At 39.3% G+C, this 23,714-nt stretch overlaps 1 protein-coding gene across 5 annotated transcripts in view; it reads left to right on the forward strand.

Annotated features, from left to right (window-relative positions):
• The window catches only part of DLGAP2 (DLG associated protein 2), a 725,030-nt gene that overhangs the window by 645,858 nt on the left and 55,458 nt on the right, over positions 1–23,714 (forward strand). For all 5 annotated transcript variants that reach the window (XM_043510336.1, XM_043510335.1, XM_038397100.2 and 2 more), the window contains one exon: positions 19,885–20,234. In XM_043510336.1, coding sequence (XP_043366271.1) covers positions 19,885–20,234 — 350 coding nt within the window. The remainder of the gene's footprint in view (positions 1–19,884; positions 20,235–23,714) is intronic.

A 23,714-nucleotide genomic window follows, 5' to 3' on the forward strand; every position in this document is an offset into this window, starting at 1 on the left:
TTGCAGGTGCAAGAAGGGAAGATGGGGTTTAAATATCTGGTCCAAACTCTTAGGGATAGGGCAGGGTGAACTTTGGAAAGGGTATGACAGATAATGGTCATATACTGTGGCTCTTTCATGTGTCTTCACTGTTACTCATCAGTAATCATTATCATTCATTATTATTCCACTCATTTTTAGGATTCTTTCACACCTTTAGAGCTACTTTTTTTCTTTTAAGTTGCTTAACAAAGAGATTCATTTTATTATTTTATTATTTTTAACTGTCATTTATCGAGAAAGGTGAGCAAAGATTGTACAGATAAGTTAGAAAACTAAACTGAATCCATTATAACATTTGTGAAGTTATCCAAATTATTTTTACATTCCCAAATATATTCCTATCACACTCAGTGATACTGACCTATCCTCATATTGCTGAAATAAGATTCCACATTCATAGAAAGTAAAAATATAGCCCAAACAAAAAATGATACAAGCCTACTTAAATTGATTTTTGACATATTTACTATACAGCGAGCAGTAGGAGCTTTTGAGCAGAAAGCAATTGTTGTCTTTCATTATCATTAGCATACAGTGCTACCAAGAGCACTGTGTGTCATTTTATCTTCAATGTATCATTTTATACAACACAGCTTAATGGGATATTGTAAGCAATTCCTAAAATACAAATAGTTATTGTTACTTCCCTCACCACATGTATATACATTTCCATCCCATGTTTAGAAGCTTTAATAACTCTGTCATCAAGGGATAAAATATATAAAGCAATAAAACTTTTAATAGCCACCAATGGGACTACATTCTTCCCAGTTGTTGTATAGCACTGTATAATGAATATGAAGATACTGTTGCATGGACTGAGACCAAAGCAGTCAAATGTGGGTGCCTAAATATGGATTTTGGTACCTGACTTTAGGCACCAAAGTTAAAATATTTCTAGATCTAACCTAGAAGACAAGTTGGTTGACTTATCTACCTGAGATACTGTGACTTTGCATTCCAGCTTAAACACAGCCTTCCCATTCAGGAGATCACTTTCTTTTTCCTGGAGTCATAAAGTTGAATAGAATATGATATGTTTGGCAAAATCATCAAATTAGACAATAAATATGACTGTGTCCCATTGGTCTTTCCTCATGAAAAATGCTATACATTGATTAGCAGTCTGCTGGTTAAATTATGTGGTTTTGAAAACTCTAACCTTCATTTCACGCATGATTTCCTTCCTATTTCTGGAATGATTTATCAGATAGATTTTGTTGTCTAAATACATAATATTTCTTATTAGTCAAGGTCAGGGAATAGTGACACCATAGCAAAAAAAGGACTATAGGAAAACTGGTAATCAGAAATGGGGCCCTAAGAGAACTCTGTTTCCAAATGCCATAGACTTTAGAAGGTTCCGAATCTGGATTATATTCAGATTTTTCAGTTTGTGACATTCTCTAATCAAAATTATTATCTCTGTGCCACTGAACAAATTTGTTCATAAATTTTATGGGGTTACTGACGTAAGACAAATATTCAAATCAGAAATATTTATTAGATTTGCAAGGGAGAGTACTGATTATGTGGTTCAATATTAATTGAAATTTCCAGTTTCCAAACAAGTCATTAGCTATAAAACCATGAAATAACTGTTTCATATTTCTGTCTTCAGCATTTAGCAGTTTAGAGACAGTTGCTTATTTCATATTATTGCTACATTTCAAATAACCCCTTCCTTCCTCCTTTACTTATCTGAAAATTGTAAAAGAAGTTATTAGAAACAATACGATGTAAGAGGCTGGCCGATATTTAATATGCCCATAGGCTTCTTTCAAATAAAAGCTACAAAGGTTAAAGTTCTATTTCAATCTTCAGTGCAAATTCACCCTTTTGAATCTTTAGGAAGATTAATTTTGGTCAGATTTTTTCCACTGCTGATATTATAAGCCCTTCTTGGCAAAGTCATTAAAGCCATTTCTTAGAAAATTAACAGGAAACACAATTTCATTATTAGTTTAAATATTAGTAATAGGAGCCATGGCTGCCTTTTATCAATGTTGTAAAGAAATGAAATTGTAGCACAGACTAGAAATTGTAGCACTAGACTTAGCTAAAAGGTTTAATAATGTAAGAGAAAATGTAAATATTTCATCTCTGAATTTAATTATGGAACTATCTATTTTGGATGTATATTTATATATACATTTATAAAACTTAGTTTGTCAAAAGATGCTTACAAATGTGAATAGACCCATAGGTTTCATTCAGAATGACAGGAAAGCTACAGATTTATGCAATAGTACGTGAAACATATTTGCTCACGTTAGAAGCATTAGGATGTCCTCATAACATTTGGAAAGAGGGTTACCATAATCAACTCTTCCAATATTTAAACCACTTTCCAGAGACATACGTGATCCCAGGACATACTCTTGAGTACTGATGATTACTGTTCTGTTCATTCACTCTGGGGCAATAGGCATTGGCCACTGTTGGAAGACTGGATACTGGGCTAGATGGACCTTTAGCCTGACCCAGTATGGCCGTTCTTATGTTCCATTGTTTTGTTAAGTGGATAATGTTGTAACCTTTCTGCCAAGTGGTGGCAGTAGCAGGAAGGGCTGAGTTCAATTTTTAAACAAAACCAGCTCAAGCCCCCACCCAGAAATCTGGGAAAACTAAACAGAAGCTAAAACTAAATCGCCACCCCTGGGCATTTGTGATAGGCATTACTTCCCCATTCACAAGCATTGAGTCTGTGTATAACAAAAGAAAACTTTTATTAAGGGGAGTATTAATGCTGTGTTGTCAAGCATTAATCTGGGAAAACAATGACTTGGCAATATGCAGACAATAAGTAAAACACTTGCCCCATTGTCTCTTGGGGCAACACTTTGCCTCAGTTTCCCATCTTGTGGTGTGATAGTTCAGTGAACAAATGTCCCTTTAACATTCCACTTCCCCCTGTTGCACCTCACTCACAGTTTGTTGCTTGAGCTCAATGAAGTCCCTGAGTCCAGAGGTGTGCTCAAGTGGGTTAACCTCCATCCCCAGGGGAGTGGGGAGAGTGAACAAGTGATCTCTTTGCCACTGTAGCTATACTGTCACTAAAGCTGCTCACCCTTGTCGCTGCTGCTAGTAGTGATGCCATATTCTGAGATTCCACTGCCCAGCCCAGTTCTTATTTTGGTTAAGAGGGTATATGGCAAAGTCCAAAGCAAACACCAAGAATTCCCATTCCCAGAGATGCCTTTTTCCCCACTCTCGTTTACATATCACAAACTCTTCTTTATAGCTAAGTTCAAAATCAAACATGCATACCCCCAAACTTTTCCCAGGACAACACTGGCCTGAAAGAAAAAATATAGCTTAAACTGACAGCTTACTTTCCTGTCTCAGAGAGAGACCCTTAGTATTTCTGGATCTCTGCAGCTCTGTCAAATTCTCATTATGAGGGAAGAAAGCTACTAATATACAAAATCTGCTTCCCAGCATGCCTTGCTGAAATCCTGTTCTATGACTCTCAGCATTGCCAGGAAACTACAATGCCCAGTGTGTCCTCATTACTGCAGGAATATGGAGCTTGTATCCACCTACACTCTGAAACTGTGGCCTCAGGCTCTAAACATAGTTAGCAGCCTGGATTTTTCTTCCAAACTGCGCATTGCAACCCTGAGACCACTTCTTCTTCCTTGTTAGCTGCCTTTCTTGTAGCCCAGGTATGTTCCCAGAGTAAAAACCTAGAAGGCAACACTGCTGGGCCCAGTGGATTTTTTTCAACAGTTTAAAAGGCCAGTACACTCCATTTCCAATCACTTACATTCTTTTCTTCAGGCAGCAGGGAATGGAATTACTTCAGACCAGTCAGTTCTGGAGGTTATTCAATGGTTTATTCCATCCAATTCACACTCTGCAGTCTCCTGACCTTCCCTTCCTAGTACTTCTTCAATGATCCCTATCAGGAGAAAGCACTAAAGAATGAAATTATCTGCCTCCTCCAAATGCTTGCTATAGAAGAGGTCCCTCGGCAGCAAAGGAGAGGGTTTCTATTCCTGTTACTTTCTTATTTCCAAGATAAAAGGTGGATCAAAGTAAACTGAACAAGTACATCAAATGGTGACACTAGCATCCATAGTCTCTAAGGCAAGCCAGGTGTCTGCTGCTTCCCCCTTGCCATTCAGTAGTGTTCTGGGTGTGTTCTGCCCACTAAAGGTTTGGATAGAGGATTTGTGTGTGTGAGTGAGAGAGAGAGAACGAGAGATGATTTGATCCTAATGCCTTAATAGGAAAAAAAAATCCCCAAACTATCAGTTAAAATAAAACCAAAAGAGAAAAAAAACAAAACAAAACAAACCACATTCAAACAGAGCTGATCTGCATAGTAATCATCTTCCTATGTGCCCTGACACTCATTAAGCTGGTCTTGGAGCACCACCAAAGGGAATGAGGTCCAAAGCCAGGGGCTCTTAAATGAAAAAAGACCCAACTCTGGACTCTGAGAATTTTACCAAAGGAATGAATAACGAGTGCACTGCAGTTGATCTTCACTGAGTCACTGGGATGTAAGGTGAGAGGCTGTCTCCCAGGCAGGAATCCCAGACCCATTTAGGTTTTAACAACTGGAGGTAAAGGTTATATTGGTATAGCAGAAAACTCTTGTTCTAGAGAGTGGTAAAATGACCAATAACCAGTTCTGGAACTTGGGACCTGTTCCTTGGAATCATTACACAAAGTAAAACTATTTCCCCATGTTATTTCTCCCCCCCCCCACCCCCCCCACTGTTCCTCAGATATTCTTGTTAACTGCTGGAAATAGCCTACCTTGCTTGTCACCATGAAAGGTTTTCCTCCTTTCCCCTCCCCCCCCCCCGCTGCTGGTGATGGCTTATCTTAAGTGATCACTCTCCTTACAGTGTGTGTGATAAACCCATTGTTTCATGTTCTGTGTGTGTGTATATCAATCTCCCCTCTGTTTTTTCCACCAAATGCATCCGATGAAGTGAGCTGTAGCTCACGAAAGCTTATGCTCTAATAAATTTGTTAGTCTCTAAGGTGCCACAAGTACTCCTTTTCTTTTTGCGAATACAGACTAACACGGCTGCTACTCTGAAACATAGCACAAGATAGTTTCAGTTATAGCTCTACCAAATTCATGGCCATGAAAAATGCATCACGGACCATGAAATCTGGTCTCCCCCAATGAAATCTGACCTTTTGTGTCCTTTTACCCTATACTATATAGATTTCACAGAGGAGACAAGCGTTTCTCAAATTGGGGGTCCTCACCCAAAAAGGAGTTTGGGGGGGTTTGCAAGGCTATTTTAGGGGAGTTGCAGTATTGCCACCCTTACTTCTGTGCTGCTGCCTTCAGAGCTGAGCAGCCAGAGAGTGGTGGCTGTTAGCCGGGTGCCCAGCTCTGAAGGCTGCTCCCCGCCAGCAGCAGCGCAGAAGAGTGGCAATACCATACCATGCCACCCTTATTTCTGTGCTGCTGCCTTCAGAGCTGGCGGCCGGAGAGTGGTGGCTGCAGATTGAGGGCCCAGCTCTGCAGGCAGCAGCACAGAAGTAAGGGTAGCAGTACCACAACCCCACCTACAATAATCTTGTGACCCCCCCCACAACTTTTTGTGGGGGTTAGGACCCTACAATTACAACACCGTGAAATTTCAGAGTTAAATAGCTGAAATAATGACATTTACTATTTTTAAAATCCTATGACCGTGAAATTGACCAAAATGAATTTGAATTTGGTAGGGCCCTAGTTATAGTTCACTCCACCGGTCAATAATAAAATATCCTCAAACTTTCAGATTTCCTTTCTCTTGATGAAAATTATTTTCAGTTCTGTCATTTTAAAATTATCTCTAATAACTAGATCCAAATGGGGAAGTTTTGTGTGTGATCTGTAGGTATTTAGTCACAGAAGTCCTGTTAATGATAATGAGACTTGTGAGGTTATGTTCCAACAACCATGCTTCAGGACTCCCCGATGCCTGATATTTCTTTTAGTTGGTGAGCTGCAGTTCAGCACAGTGCCTGTTACTAAACCAGCAAGCATTCTTCTTGCCATCTGAACCATAAAGATGAGTTACACTTCTTCTTCAAGGCTATGGAGATACTGAATATAGGGAAATGTATCAGTCATGCTGTGTACAAAAGAGTCAGATGTTTGGTCTGAACACAGGACTGGAAGCCACTCTATTTTTGACTCTGATAGTGACTCCTGTATCCTTGGGTAAGTGGGTTTCCCCATCTGTACACACAGAATATAATTATCCATCTCACTTGGGTATTGTGTGGGTTAGCTGTTTGTAGAGCCCTTTAAAATGAAAAGCACCATATAAAAACGAATTGTTGTATTATCTTTATTATTAAAGTTGGTTTAGTAATTTATAATTATCGTTAATCTAGGAGAACTGTCATCTTGCACCATCTTGTACCATTTCATTGCATGATACTTCTTTTAAGGTTAATTGATTATACCAGTATTTCTCAGCTTTTTCAGGTGGGTGACTACTTAATGAAAGTCAAACATTTTCACAACCACCTATAAAAATTAGAGTAAAAATGTATCAACGATCATAATGATAACCCTGTGTGTCTGTGTGTGTCTGTGTTTAGAGAGGTTGGCAGAATACTTGACGTTGAAGGATAAAGGTGTGTGGGAAGGCGGGCTGGGGGGACAAGATTTTCTTGGCTGTAGATTGTAATAATATATTCAATAACCTGTGACTCCCCTGATTGTATTTCATGACCCTCCTTGGGCCAGGGAGAGGGTTCAGAAACACTGAATTATACTAATATGGGGACTGAGCCTACTTCACTTAAAGCCAGTGGCAAAACTCCCATTAATTTTAATAGCAGCAGGATTACCCAGTAGTTCCTTTTCCTCTCTGCTGCCCTTTGATAAGCGAAGAACATATTTTCAGTGCTTGTAATATATATTTTTAAATGCCGCATTATTAAATTCACATTTTTCCCACCTCCTTCCTGCTGCTGAAAATCTAAGATCGTATTTTGTAGTGCAATTTAAATGTTTTAGAAGAACAAAGAAATTGTCTAGAACAGTGAAACAGCTGTCAACACTATTTTGCTGTCTATAGGATGCTAAATTCTGGTTAGACTATAATTTCTTGCTAATTAACTGATCTAAAATAGAACCCTTTGTAACTAGTCCATCAACGATTCCACAACATTAATGTTGCCCACATCTCTCTTTTAACTTTAGTACATGCTTACAGTGTGTGACCTTGATGTCTTGCTTGATTTACATTTCTGTTCTGAGACTAACATTAATTACACAGTCAAAATAGATCTTACCATCTATGTAGAATGGGCTGCCTTCAAAGCTAGATTCTTCCAATATGGAGGCAATGATTTACACACTGAATGACTTGATTATTGTAATTCCTTTTATATTGTTCTCCTTCAAGTTCTAATTAGGAGATTGCTGTGTGTTAAAATGCTACTCTTTAGACTTCAACATTTAGTGGTCACATTTCCCAGTTTATTTGTTTTGTTGGTTTCCTGTACGATATCACATAGATTCATCGATTTTACAGCTAGAAGGGTCTGTTGTGATCATCAAGTAAGCAACAGAATTGTAACTAGTCATTTCTGCATCACACCCAATGGCTTGTAATTCATCTTACGTATCGCATGAACAATAAAGCTTTTGTATTGTCTCAAATGGCTTCATGGATTCGATTCACTGCTGAGATGTCAAGAACAGATGATACATCACATGCTGCATTAAAATTATCATTTAGTGTAAGACTTGTCCGGCAGTAGTGATCTGGTGTTTCAGAAAACTGACACAATAGACACTAACCTAGCCCATCTGTACTGTACTGCACACAGTGATAATGATAATGTACTAGATCCTCTCCTGGTGCAAATTGGCCTAGCTCCATTGACTTCCATGTTGGTGACTTCATTGGAGCTACACTGATTTACGCCAGCTGAGGATCTGACCCAATGTTTAATACTTTACAAGCAAATTCAAAACTACAGAAATATATAGGATTTGGTCCCATACATTAACATTTCTATACAGCAGGTCTTCAGACAAGACTTTGGACCAGATTATTACTATTTGTTGTGTGGCTGTGCATGGGGAAAGAGATCGTGGAGCTATCTCCTCTCTTCCTGCAGAAGCCAGTCACAACCAGCAACCCTTGCCCTGGACCAGCAAAGTTGGTTGACTGCAGAGAGGAATACATAGTGCAGTTGCTTTGCTCTGCTGCATGCCAGAATGCTCCAGGTGAGCTGCCACTGAGGGTATGTCTATACTGCAGTCGCGGGGGGAGGGGGTGATTGCAGCACAACCAAAGTATCTTTACTCTAGCTAGCACAAGTACCAATAGCATTGAAACATGGGCTTCAGCATCGGCTGTACAAACCTGCCCAGGGTGCTGGGTACTTCCTTGGGCAGCTAGCCCACACTGAAGTCTGTGCTGCCGCAGCTTCACTGCTATTGGTACTTGTGTTATCTAGATGAAAGCTAGCTTGGGTACATCTGCACACAGTGCATCTGCACCTCTGATGGCTGTATAGATATAGCCTGAGATGAAGCATGTATGTACTGCCCCCCACGTAAGGCCAGTGCCTCAAAGACATGATAGAATTCTTTGTAACTAAACATCTCCATCAAAAAACCTGAGCACATGGTTAATTGCAGCTTTTTAATCTTAAGGATTGTGCCAGAATGTGGTAGTATGTGACCAATTCTTAATTATATATTAGATGTGTGACAGATGTGTACGCTATCCTTGATTTCTAAACATTATATTTTGTGATCAGTTAAATCTGATCTCTGACAACCAATCCACCTTTGAATGACCCATCAGGGAAAATGAATAGGAACTATTACAACACAATGGCCCAACAACCAAACTATGTAAGAAGCTATTTAACTTTAAGTATTTAGCTAGATTTCACTCTAGTCTGTGATAAAAACAGATAAAAGTTCTGGTAGAACTGAAGTGCAGGGAAAGCAGAGTACTCCCCGAGGAAGTACCAGCACACAAATGTCACTGTGACTATATTAACCGTTTCCCACTGCCCATCTCTGGAAAGCAGCAAGAATGATTCTTTTTAAAGAGACAGAGAGAGAGACAAGAGAAACTCCCTGGCAATAGGCAGGAGGGCATGCTAGTGGGCCAAACTAGGGGCTTGACTATACTTACAGCACTGCAGCAGTGCAACTGCTCCGCTGTAGTGCTTAATGAAGATGCTACCTAAGCCAATAGGAGAGTTTCTCCCATTGGTATGGGTACTCCATCTCCATGAGAGACTATAGGTATGTCAATGGGAGAGACCTCCTCATCAACATATTGCTTTCTACACCAGGGGTTAGGTCGGCATAACTATGTCACTGAAGGGGGTAGATTTTACATACCCCTGAGCAACATAGTTATCCCGACATAAGTTGGTAGCGTAGCCCAAGCCTCAGATTTGATCTCTGGAAACATGTGAGCATGTAAGCCTCTTTGTCCTGGAATAGTGATTAAGATCCCCAATCTGATTAGCTTTTGGGGAAAAGTAAAAATGTAGCTATGATAAGAAAATCATTAATTTTTGTTTAAAATATACTCTTTCTTTAATTTCCAAAATAACTTGTTTTTTAAAGGTTTCAGAGTAGCAGCCGTGTTAGTCTGTATTCGCAAAAAGAAAAGGAGTACTTGTGGCACCTTAGAGACTAACAAATTTATTAGAGCATAAGCTTTCGTGAGCTACAGCTCACTTCATCGGATGCATTTGGTGGAAAAGTCTGTTTTTTCCACCAAATGCATCCGATGAAGTGAGCTGTAGCTCACGAAAGCTTATGCTCTAATAAATTTGTTAGTCTCTAAGGTGCCACAAGTACTCCTTTTCTTTTTGTTTTTTAAAGAATTTGGTTGTAAATTTGCAATCTCTAATTCTGTCCTAGAAGTAAAACACCGGAAATATTCCGAAAGAGAAGACCTCTGGAGTCTGGGGCACTCTGGTCCCAGGATAAGGATGAAAAGATCCTTTTCCAGTAGACCAAAAGGCCAAAGTGGGCACCCAGGCAGGAAATGACTGAGACACCACTGAGCAGACCAGCAGGGTGGAAGGGCCAGTGGATAACAAGGATGTATTCTTGAAGCCTGATTTGCCACCACCCTGCACCTTGTGTAGTCATTTACACTTGTCCAATGTAAATGCAAAGTGTCTGTGAAACACTGCCATTCTGATTTGGTAGCATTTTACATTCACTTTGCACACATACTATTGATTTCATCAGGTGCGAGTGTTGTGTCTCCTTCTATTTTGTGTCTTAAATAGTATTCTATACATTAAAAGTTTCCCTGCAATTTAACTTTCTTTGGCTCATATTATTGACTTTCATGTGCTTTTTGCTATCTGATCAGTTTTGATTTTAAATAATAATAATTGCATGGAGTAATTAAATTGGAAGGCAAGGAATGGGCATTGTAACAGTTGTCTGTGGAGAAGTGCAAAAATGTATTTTCCTTTATTCAGATCATGAAAAATTCCTACAAATTGGAATATTTCCCTAAGATCTATACTCATTTTTGTTTGAGATGTTTCAAAATCCTCCCAGTTTCTTGTAGTTCTTCTTTTAAACTGCCCTACATCATGGTGACCTCCTTTCCCTCGGGAGCCCTTCAGCACTCAATGTCAGGTAGTGGGGAGGGTCACAGCAAGATGAGGCATTTTTTCTTTGTGGTACATACTGAGTACATACTGTTTCTGCATGTAAGAGAGGGACCAAGCTCAACACTGTAAATGTGGATCCTGTGCATTACAAGTGCTACTAGAGTCTCCGGCTAGCCCCAAGTGACTAATTTATGTTAACTTTTGCCCATTCCTTCAGTTGATTCATCTTTGTTTACCCAAAGCACATATGCATTATAGCTAAACATTTCTAAAGCATCTAATTATTATTGAGCGCAGAAATGTATTGATGCGGGTAAGAGACCACTGGCTAGATCTCACACTTCTACTTTCCTTTTGTCTATGTACAAATGAAATGAACCTATGTGACATTATCCTAATCTCTGAAAGTTGTTTTACATGGCCATTAGAGACCAGATTGTGAAATCGATTGATGACCTGTTTATTAAATATAAAAACCATGTCTCAGACACCTCTTTTTTAAAGGAAGGGCTTTTATCCTTCAAATGGGACATGGATTTATAGGAAATTCCTCAAAGAGGTCATCCTTTGATCAGCAAATAAAATCATTTAAGTGCTCAAGATATCGTAATTCAAAAGCTCCATTTGCTTTCTGCAGTCAGTAGTCTTTTAATGTTCATTATTCTTTGTTTTTAAAAGTGATTTTTTTTGCAGCCATGAGTACTTAAAAAAAAAAAGAGTTCCATATTCCTGCTGCATGCGAAAGCATTTCTAACAAAGCAAGGCGGTGCTTTAAGGGCACTTGACGGATGACCATTTTCAATGATGTAAATGAATTTGATTATAAGAATTCTCACAATGATCAGAAGATCACATCATGAATTTAGTACTCTCTATGTTTGGGTCCAAATTTTGTCACGCCCTTAAACTGGCTGGCACAAGGAGCCTTTCCTCTTGCACAGTTGCAGGTTTTGCACTCTGGCAGAGCAAAGGAAGTGCCAAGGTAGTACTAGCCTCGCCTTCCTTCTGCACTAGTCAAGAGAACTAGCACCTACACAGTGCATTCTTTCCAACAGCAGCTCAGTGGTCTTGCTCCTCTGAAATCTGGGGCACATAGTATCTTCCTGAAGCAAGTAACCAGACCCAGGATGAATAAAGCTTGTTACTCAGGAAATCTGTTGTGCTTTCCCAAGTGTTGCAAGGGGAAACCATTCTTCTTAATTGCTGGTATCTTTGAGTAAATTCATCATGCAATTAACTTTATTCCTGTCAGCCTGGATAATGGCATCTTCCCCTTGAGGTAGTGTTTAATGTCATTAAATTAATGGTTATATTGATTCATAAGAAAAGGGTGATCACATCGTGCACATGCACTGACAACTGTGGGTGAATTAGAAAGCTGCATCTCTTGGAGGTGGCTGAACTGAGACCTCATGAAATTTGATGTCCAATCCAAAATACTAGGTCTCACCTCCTGCCTTTCGTCTTGAAATCTTCTAATTCACTTAGATAATCCTAGGCCTAGTTATTTGTAATAATCTCAGTCTGAAGAGCATTTCATTTCTAGTAGAAATTATATTTGCATTGAAAAAAATTAGTTTGACTGAGTAACTGAATTATTCCTAGAACTGTTTCTACAATACTCAGAAAATTCAGCAAAATGCAACGAGGTGTAAGGGGGGAAATCTGCTTTCAGTTATACCAGTTACATCTAAAAATGCCTTTCATTGAAGAGATAAATCAGTAGACATACTTTGGATTTATACCAGTTGTGTCCCGTCTGAAACCTAATCTGTAAGCTTTCTGGGGCAGAGATTGTCTTCTGTACAACGTATCTGTACAGTGCCTACCATACTGATTTCTGATTATGCTTCATAAGATATACCATAATGCAAATACTAAGGAAAGTTGAACATGGTTCAGAGGATGCATCATTAATGGGCATATTTGGGCCAAACTCAGTGGTGATAGAGAGTTCCAATTTGGCACTCAGTGAGTGTGCAAACCACGTGTAACTTGAGGGAAGATAGCATTAAATCAGCTAATAGGAATTGACTTGGATGGGGTTGCACCTGCTTATATTGTACTAGGACTATATCTGGTCCCTACAAAAAAGAAGAAAAAAGGGTGTTACTCTTCTTCCTGCCCACCAAATGCCAATTGTATGCATATTACAGTACCCAACACTACCTTTCTCTTGACCAACTTACACCAACTTTATATCAACTTTTAATTTATCATAGAATCATAGAATATTAGGGTTGGAAGAGCCCTCAGGAGGTCATCTAGTTCAACCCCCTGCTCAAAGCAAGACCAATACCAACTAAATCATCCCAGCCAGGAATGATTCCACCACCTCCCTAGGTAACCCATTCCAATGCTTCACCACCCTCCTAGTGAAATAGTGTTTCCTAATATCCAGCCTACACCTCCCACACTGCAACTTGAGACTATTGCTTCTTGTTCTGTCATCTGCCACCACAGAGAACAGCCTAGCTCCATCCTCTTTGGAACCCCCCTAAAGTAGTTGAAGGCTGCTGTCAAATCCCCCCTCACTCTTCTCTTCTGCAGACTAAATAACCCCAGTTCCCTGAGCCTCTCCTAGTAAGTCATATGCCCCAGCTCCCTAATCATTTTTGTTGCCCTCTGCTGGACTCTCTCCAATCTGTCCACATCCCTTCTGTAGTGGGAGAACCAAAAATGGACACAATAGTCCAGGCGTGGCCTCACCAGTGCCGAATAGAGGGGAATAATCACTTCCCTCAATCTGCTGGCAATGCTTCTACTAATACAGCCCAATATGCCTTTGGCCTTCTTGGCAACAAGGGCACACTGTTGATTCATATCCAGCTTCTCGTCCACTGTAATCCACAGGTCCTTCTCTGCAGAACTGCTTCTTAGCCAGTCGGTCTCCAGCCTGTAGCAGTGTATGGGATTCTTCCTTCCTAAGTGCAGGACTCTGCACTTGTCCTTGTTGAATGTCATCAGATTTCTTTTCGCCCAATCCTCCAATTTGTCTAGGTCACGCTACACCCTACCCTCCAGCATATCTACCTCTCCCCACAGTTTAGTGTCATCTGTGAATTTGCTGAGGGTGAAAATAATCCCATCATCCAAATCTTTAATAAAGATCTTGAACAAAACCGGCCCCAGGACCGACCCCTGGGGCACTCTGCTTGATACCGGCCGCCAACTAGACATCGAGTTCACTGAGAATCAACATAGAAGCATTTTATTGTCCTGACATAAATTTGCCTAAAAATTTATTTCCTAATAGGAAAACACAAGGGAATTGCTTGTATATGTTTGTAATAACAATGGGCAAGTATCTAAATAGCCCATACTGTTATTCAAAGGGGCCTATAAGACATCTGAATAATTTAGCATAAGGAGGGAGGATTTTGTGCGTCTTGACCTGTATAGTTCATTTCCTTGCTTTGGGATGATCAGTAACTAACAGATGAAGACAAGTTGTAAATTCTGATTTACAGAAAAAGGTTTTTCCTGTTTATAAAAATAAAACTGTCTTTATTGAGGTAATCTACAAATGTAAAAGGAAGGACAGTCTCAACCTGTTTCATTCGTACTTCTTTACATGTTCAGGTTAAAACAATCCCATAATATTTCTTGACTACTGGTTCCAACTCATTTTTCTCTTTGTGCTTCAGAGCTGCTGCAGATGTCACAGATCAATTGTCAGGGTGGAACCAATCTGTCATTTTTACTTTGTATGTGCCTCTGTGTTCAACAGCAAGATTGTTGCACAGTGTATTGAAAATGCCCAGTGATTAAACACCAAAATCATTCATGCAAAATAGGGAAATAAAAAACTCACATCAAATTTTGCATGTTTCACAATATATTGGGCATTTTCTGTGTTATCCAGAAATGCTGTTTTACATTGAAAATAAGCTTTTATGTAAAAACGGAATCAGGGCATTTCAAGCTTGGGCATGCCTCTGCTCAACAAGCACTATGTATTCAGTGGATGCACTGACTTGCTCCAGGCCTCCTCACACTGTGTGTGTGAATTGTTCCACTGAAGGGCAGGACTTCGGAGCTAATAGAATATTATAGGAAGAATGGTATAGGAAAAAACTGAGTTAAGGAGAAATTGAAAAGACTGGAATTGTTTATGTTAAAAAGAAGACAAATAAAAGGGGCCATGATAAAAGTGTACAAAATAGTGAATGGTAAAGAGCAGGTAGATTGAGAGCTTCTGTTCTCCCCAAGTCAGAACATAAGAACAAGGGGAAATTTAATGAAATTAAAAGGTGGCAAATTCAAAATTGAGAAAAGGAAATATTTTTTCACACCATATGCAGTTAGAACTCATTGCCACAGGGGACTTGGAACTCATTGCTGCAGGGGATCACTGAGGCAAGGAACTTTGCAAGATTCAGAAGGAATTGGACACTTTTATAGATAAGAATATCCAGAGGCATAATAGTTAATGCTGACAAAAGTTTTGGAAGGGATACTAAACATGATGCTTCAGGTTTTAGCAAATCTCTAAATATTAGAGATCAAGATGAGGTCTAATGTAGGGAACAGCTCCCACATCGGCCTACTGCAGGGTTCTTTTGCCCCCGTCAGCACATCCTTCACCTTCTACTTAGTTATCACTTAGCTAAGCAATACATTTTGTGTTCATTTAGAGCAAAATCCTGCTCATCTTGTTCATACAAATAATCCCATTGACTTCACTGGAACTACTTGAGTGATTAAACCACTGGGATTGATCCTTTAATCTTTCCTCATAAATCAGCCCCTCCAGTATTTTAACAATTTTTGTTAGTGCCTCCAAGTTTCTAGTTCTCTCTGGCAGTAAAGCAGCCCTTATAGAACACAGTTCCAGGTGTGCTCTTACCAGCTGTGTAGCTATGGATTTTAACTTCCCTGCCTAATGATCTGATCTCTGTGTAGGGTTGCCAGGCATCTGGTTTTCAACCTTTCTGGTCGAAAAGGGACCCTGGCGGCACCAGTTGGCACTGCAGACCGAGCCATTAAAAGTCCAGGCAGTGGGGGCCAGGGTCTAAGGCAGGCTCACTGCCTGCCCTAGCTCTGCGTGGCTCCTGGAAATGGCCACCTGGTCCCTGCAGCCCCTAGATGCATGGGCGACCAGGGAGGTTCCGCAGCTCCCATTGGCCAGGTACTGCCCATCCATCTAGGGGCTGCAGGGACCTGGCTGCTGCTTCTCACCCCGCACCCCGAACCCTCTCCTGCACCCCAAACCCCGCCCCAGACTGGAGTCCCCTCCTTCATCCTAAACCCCTCATCCCTGCTCCACCCCAGCTAGGGCCCACACCCCAGCTGGGGCCCACAGCCCCTCCTGAACCCCAAACCCCTCATCCCCAGCAGAGAGCTGCACCCCCAACCAGAGTCCTCACCCGCGCCCCATACCCAACTCCCAGTCCAGCCCAGTGAAAGTGAGTGAGGGGGTGGAGAGAGAACAATGGTGGGAGGCAGGGTCTTGGAGAAGGGGCAGGGATTCAGGGAAGGCGCGGGGCAAGGGTGTTCGGTTTTGTGCGATTAGAAAGTTGGAAACCCTGTCTCTGTGTCTGCAACCTGGAAATTCATTGGACTTTTTTGCTGCTATGTCTCACTGTACATATATATTAAGATTGCTTATGTGTTTAGATCTTTTTTCATCATTACCTCTTTCCTAGTTTCTCCCTCTCATTGCACATCTAAGGGTGCGGGGGGGGGTAAATTATGATGCAAATGCTTTCCAGTGTTTTGCAGAAATAAGTCATAAAATGTATTTGTAAAACAGCTTACCCAGCAGAAGGCCAAAAACAATATTAAGTTCACAGAAGTAACTCTTAAATCTTACCCCCAAAAAGTAATATTCAAACAACAACCACACTAATTCTTCTAAGAGAGGACCTTTAGAAAAGCTAGATAGAAATTAAGATAACAATGGAAGTATGCTGAACAAGTTCAATATTTACATTTGTTAGGTAGAAATGGGAGCCATTGCCTGTATATTAGGATTATGCTTGCCCGCGAGGTTTCACTGTCACATTCACCATATGCTTCATTGCTCACTGCTGTTCTTTGGGATGAAGACAGCTGGTGAAATATAATAAATTAGTTATAACACAGATAACCTGTCTTAGTTTAATCTCCTTATCTGGATTTCACCCACTTCATTTCATCCCAGTAGCCCTATTTCTAATGCTTTCCAGCAATATGACCACCTGCATCTACCTTTTCCAGATCATCATTAATTTGAGCTATTGTTTAAGCTTTGCAGATACTATCATAATCTCCAAATACTGTGGTCATCTCCATCTCTGAGAGGACAACTGTATTCTGAAAAGCTGGCCTCTTACTTGGAATTTTAAAAGTGTTTTTGTTTTGTTTTTATTTGGTTTTGTCTTCTTAACCAGTAGTTACAAATCTGATAGGAGATAAGTTTGGTGATGGAACAGCACAATCATGCTTTAAAAAAATGCATCAACTCTCAGAATCTGGACTGCCTCTTCATTCTCATTTTCTCAAATAAACTCTTTTATTAAAGTCTGTTCTTATTATAGTCTATTCTGATTTTTATGAATAGTTTCTCTAGTGTTTACAGACCAGGATGGCTTAAGGGAAATTGATGAGACAGGCATTCCATTGTTTTAAGGAGAAGTGAAAATATTCATAGTTGATTAGAATTATAAATCAAGATATTTGTAATTATTGATTAAAGAGAAATGTTTTATGTTTTTCTAGATCATTCAGTGTTGTTTCAGTATTCTTGAACAGCCATTTCAATCCGGTAACATTAATGTTTACTGTCTAGAATCTAGTTACCTGGGCATACAATCCACTAAAGAATGACCACCAGACCTAGATGGTAGCACCACACTTTGAACAGTTATGTTTTTGAGCCCTAGGTTCAGATTTACACTCAGGACCCCTTTCCAGTTTTGCAGTTTCCCTTCCATGTCAAGGAAGCAAGACAAGGCAAAAGCAGAATTAGGCAGAAAAATCATAATCTGATTTCTGAATAGTATGTAAGGATGTATAATGATGAACTTTCTAGTTTTATAATTCAATATTTTAAAAATATTTCCTCTTTATTCAAACACTTTACACATTAACTTGCCATTTGCCCATTCCCACTCATTATAATCAGTTTAAGATTGCTATGTCTATGTGTCACCACAAGTGCCCTTTAAGTAAAGTAACAATAGTCAGTGCAGTGACAAACAAGAACTGTTTGTCCTGTGTCTAGAATTTGGTCACCAATGTCCACTCAGCCCACCACTAACACCACAACACCTTCTGTATTTCAAACATTTGATGTTCTGGTCTGTGAGGTCTTTGACATCTCTTGAATCTGATGGCACTATCTATTGTCCCTGTTTCTTTAAACTTCTTTAACTCAAAGGCAAGAGCCTCCTCAAATTTCCACCAGAATTGGAGCTGTTTAAATAAGTGGTAGGTTCAAACTGGGCTCCTACTGAAGGGTTTTCTTCCCCAGTATTCACTCTTTTTTCCTATTTCATCTGTGCTTACCAATGATAAAAAGAAAATGAAAGAATAGCGGTTTTCTCCTGGCTCCACTTTCCCCATGTGGTAACCCTCTCATTCTTGCTCAGCAGAAGTTACAATGGCTAGCAGCTTCTTAGCCAGCCCCTCCTCTTTCTAACTGTAACATAAAACTCATACTAGCTGGAAAAAACTGGATCGTCCTATTTCTTTGCTTATCATGTGACCTCTCTACAGTGGGAGGCACTCTTTGCCTGAGTCCCTGGCTTACCTGGGTCACCTTTACAAATTCCTGCAAAATGCAAACCCTTGCTGTTAACAGTAGATTTATTAGGCCGTATCTGCACTCACAAGTTGTGCCACTAACTATAGTGGTATAGTTAAAGTAGTACCACTCTGCTAGTGTGGGCACAATTATATCAGTGTAAAAGTGCTATAGCTATTCCTGTATGGGAAGGGGAATAAGTTATACTGATATAAGGCACTATTGTATCCATATAATTGCATCCACCCTAGGAGTTGTACTGGTCTAACTATTTCAGTAACAAATCACTCCTCTACCAAAACAGTACAAACAGGTGAATGGACCTGGCGTTAGTGCAACCCCTTTCAAGTCCGGTGGGTTGAATTTAAAAATTCAAATTGTTTATGGTATGATAGTGATCACAAAATAAATAAAGTGTTTTCTACCACTCTGCAAACTGTTATTTTTCTGTTCCCTGAAATACCAAAAAGCAAGAGATTTCTCCTGGTCAGGATTCTCCCTTTTTTAGTCTCTCCTGGATGCACCTGATGCTTTGTCGAACTCTCTGCTCTGTGATGGGATTAGACTCAAACCAGAAGCAAACCTGATTCATCCTGTCAATATTAGTTCACTGTGCCTCTGATGTGTAGCCTGTTCTTTCAGCATCAATTTCATCCTACTTTTTAGATCTATACTTTTGCTGGTTCTGTCTATTTCAAAGTAGTATCCTTCAATATACTCTCACTGCTTTTAAAATTTACTATAGGAATATGGCTAAAATGTCACTGTAGATTAAAGTATTTTAGTCTGTTTTGGTTTTAAAGGTCATTCTTAGCTTTTGCATTTTAGAAACATTTGTATGTACAGAATTTCCTGCTTGACTAATATTTGTAGCTTGTTTTAATCATATATATTTTAATCCTTATTCCCATTTAAGTAGTCATATTATTGTCAGATAGTAAATCTATATCCAAGAGTAAACCTAAAATTAGTATTAAAAGATCAAATGCGTAATGTGCTGCTGCTCAGTGGAAGAGTCTGTTGAAGAATTTCTTGTTTCAATATATTGCCGTCACTTTCTTAAATCCCCACTGAATCAGTGAAGAGTCCAGATGATTACATGAGGTGAAAAAATCATCCCTCATTCCTGTTATCAGCTTTATCCCATGTAGAACTAACCCCTGGGCACTAATGTGTACAAATCTGAACATCACTCTCAGTACTCAGACACACACACACACATACACAAATCCGTGCTAACTCTTTTCATCTTCACTGTAATCAAGGGTTCTCATTTTAGTATGAGGAGCGTTTTCAATCCTTGCTTCCCTGATGAAATAAAATAAACCTGTTGCTATGGATACCCATTTTAGGATGAGAAAGAGTTTGTGCTCATAGCGAGCTTTGCAGATGAACACTATTTTGCAATTGTCTTTGGTTTTTAAGTAGCACAGTCTCTGTTTTACATTTTTCTCCAATAAATTACAATATTGCCATTAACAAATTAATCTTGATTTCTTTTTTTTTTATTCCTTCTGTAGCTGTAACTTATACAAGTTACAAAAAAACGCCACCACCGGTACCCCCACGTACCACTTCCAAGCCACTCATCTCAATTACAGCACAGAGCAGCACAGAATCCACCCAGGATGCATATCATGATAGCCGGACTCAGAGGATTTCCCCATGGCCACAAGATGGTCGAGGGATGTACAACTCTACAGACAGTTTGGACAGTAACAAGGCCATGAATCTTGCCATGGAAACTGCCGCTGCACAGCGCCATGCTTCTGAGAGTCAAATCACTTCAGTACGAACCAGTGACAAGGCCATTTTAGTGACAAAAGCTGAGGAATTTCTTAAGAGTCGACGGTCCTCTATAGGGATTCAGGTAGCCTATCATTAACATCTGTTCTGTGGTGAATTGCTTGCCTTGGTTCTGTAAATAGCATAGAATGAGTCATTCAGGTTCGCTGACTCTAATAATCTAACAAACAACCCCTGGCTACTTAGAGAAAAGGAGTACTTGTGGCACCTTAGAGACTAACAAATTTATTAGAGCATAAGCTTTCGTGAGCTACAGCTCACTTCATCCACCAAATGCATCCGATGAAGTGAGCTGTAGCTCACGAAAGCTTATGCTCAAATAAATTTGTTAGTTTCTAAGGTGCCACAAGTACGCCTTTTCTTTTTGCGAATACAGACTAACACAGCTGCTACTCTGAAACCTGACTGCTTAGCGTTAATTGTAATTCACATCATGGCAAAGTGGCTGTGCAATAACCTGGAATTGAAATGAATGAATAAATCTCTAGGGAGGTTACCTGTCATTCACACTTGATATTAAGTTATATTGAAGATCAACAGGTGAACAGAATGTTTATCTCCTTCACTCTGTGAATTCATAGTCTTTTTTATAGAAATATATCAGCTTTAAAATCCTGGACTGCATTTTTTCATTATCTTTCCTTTTTGAGCATGGGGGATGGGTACTGATGCTGCTTCTGTGTTTATTGTTTGGCTAGATGGTTGTTTGGTTTTGGGGTTTTTTAATTATTATTTAAAAATAACTTCTTCAACTCGCCCAAAGCAAACCGGGACCAGGAGCTTTGTTGGGGATAAAAAAATAAAAAATGTGTCAGTATAGATGAACAGGGAATTGTAAACTGAACAGTCATTATGTAGAATTAATAAGAAAGTCCTTTGAGTAAATTTGTGTGACACAAAAAATATTTTTTTGGTTACAAATGTCTGTCAGTCTATAGAACATACTGTCACACTGTAGTTTCAGGTGAATGAAATATGATGATCTAGAATGCAAATTTTAAATCATATTTCTTCTCCTGACTGGCAGACACTAGGTGCTGGTTGTCATTTAGTTATATTTCTAGCAAATGTTGATTATTGATAAATATACTGCAGGTAACCCTGCAAACAATTCAGGAACTTTTGAGGATGGAGGAGCAGGCTCTGTGCCTGCAAACACTTAGGCATAAACTTAACTTTAAGCATGCAAATGTTCCCATTAACTGCAGTGGGACTACCCATCTGTTTAAATTCCTCTGCCTTTCATAACACACAAAGTAATTGCCATGGGTTTTTACACCACCTGGAATAAGGAAGGGTACATGTGACAGTGACAATACTGATATTGCAGCATCATTCCAGAGGGCAGTGCAGTGGAATCTAGTAAATCGAGACATCCCAGTGGATGGCCTGTAGTCCCCATTAAGAGGCAAGCCTATTAAGTGGATCTACTGTTCTTTTTATACAGCAGTTCTTCCATTGCCATTAGGCTTAAATATGTTCCCTGAAAAAATACTGATTAACCAACCAAGATCAAGAACTTTCGTAACTGACATCACAGTATGATAACATTTTGGTGTTACACAGCTCAGGTGTTGAACCTATGAAAAGGCACGGGATTAGGGTAACATTGCCTGCTCACCTCTCAGTGTAAAGGTTCTTTGCCACAGCTGATTATATTAAAGATTAGAATCCAATTTGACATTAGCAGCAAAATACTCAGGTATCACTTTTGAAATGCTTTAGGAAGCAATTAAGTCTTGCCACTATCCATTACAGTAGTGCATCCTATGAGGTTGTTCAAAAAGGGGACTAAGTGGATAATGATGGAAAGCTGAAAAGAGCAGTGAGTAATTTTGGTACTTTTAGACTTTTAACCCAGAATTCACAATTCAAACAGGATAGGTATGTGTGGTGGCTCTTGTCTGTTCTTTACAGCAGCTGGAACCAAAGGTATATAACAACAGTGGTGCCTCCCCTCAACTCCTGTCTTTGAACAATTAATTCGGAAGCTTTGATTACATCATTTCATACAGTCTCTTCTTACAGCTGATGACCAACATTTTTAGTAGGGCTCTGATGATTCTTTGTGTGCAGTATTTTTGGTAATGTGTGCTCATAATCCCTTAATACATCCATGCAGTGATTTACTCAGGCACAGTGGAATACCTACAGCCACACAGCATTTGGCTCCTAATTCTGGTTTTCAGGTTTGATCACTGTAAATGATAAAAGCTGTTTGTGAAAGGTCAGAATCTAAAAAGGCTGAAGCACATATTTTCAGAAGTGCAGATACCTCCTGGGCATCTTTTGGAGGATTTTGTATATAAGATTAAAGTTACAAAATTATCCCAGGACACAATATATTTGTACTGGTTATTTCTCCAGTAGGTTCCAAATGTTACATCTGTGTGAAAAAATATTCATTGGCAACATTTCTTAGCAGAAAATACATTTTGTCATATTCCTGTTGCTTTGTTTGCTATGAATAATAAAGCAGAGTAGAATAATTTTATTTCAAAATACAGAAAAAAATTAGTTCCTGCCTCAGAAATAAGACTAAACTACTTCAGTTACATTAGCCTTCTGCATCAAAGCACCTAAGATAAGGATGGTTTTTATTTACATATTACCTTGATAGACTGCATTACTAGCTTTCTCATTAGAATGCAATGCAGTGCTATCATGTTGCATATGAAATATTTGCATTAATAAATTTTGCATCTTCTAGGATGGATAATTAGTGCATTATTAATGTTGCACTGATTTAACAAATTGGTGTGAAAATGACTACTATTACGGTTCTAGACAATATGAGACAGTCTGAAACATAAGGCAGTCTGCTACTATGACAGTCTTGCTACCATACAGGTTGTGAAAATGATAGATTACTAACATTAATACCAATCTAGCAATGCTGCTGCATGTGGAACTGTACAGTTCCTGCATGTGGAACAGCTACAGAGCCCGGCTCTTTATATGAAAAAGAAACATTTTCTGTCCTTAATTCTGCACTGTTCAAGCCAGGGAGTTTTGTCATTGACTTCAATAGCCCTCTATTCCCAAAGATGGGCAAACAGTAAAATGTTAAACTTGGGTTAAAATTTAGACTGTTCTATTATATTAATTGCAGTTAAGTCTGCTGTTTTGTCATTGCTGTAGTGAGAGTCATGAAAGTACCAGAAAGTCATGGGAGTACAAGAAAGCACTTTGATATAAAAACAAACCCAATGTATATCAAGACCAAATCATGATTACATTATTGGAGAAAGTTGTGATGTAGTATAGAAAATGGACTCTTTTTCCCTTCATTTGTCATGTACAGGGAACCTTCAAAATGGGTAATTTGTATTTATTTTTTGCTGGACCCTCTCTACAGTAATTGTTACAAATCCAAAACCTATTTTGCTTTAGTCTGCACTAAAAATGTTAATGGTGACTGAATACTCAACACAATTAATATTAACAACAAGGGGGAAGGAATACAAGCCAGAATAGGAAGGGAATGGGCTAAAGATTATGTAGATAAATTGGATGTATTCAAGTCGGCAGGGCCTGATGAAGT

This window comes from Dermochelys coriacea, chromosome 3 (assembly GCF_009764565.3).
Source record: "Dermochelys coriacea isolate rDerCor1 chromosome 3, rDerCor1.pri.v4, whole genome shotgun sequence".
NCBI lineage: Eukaryota > Metazoa > Chordata > Testudines > Dermochelyidae > Dermochelys > Dermochelys coriacea.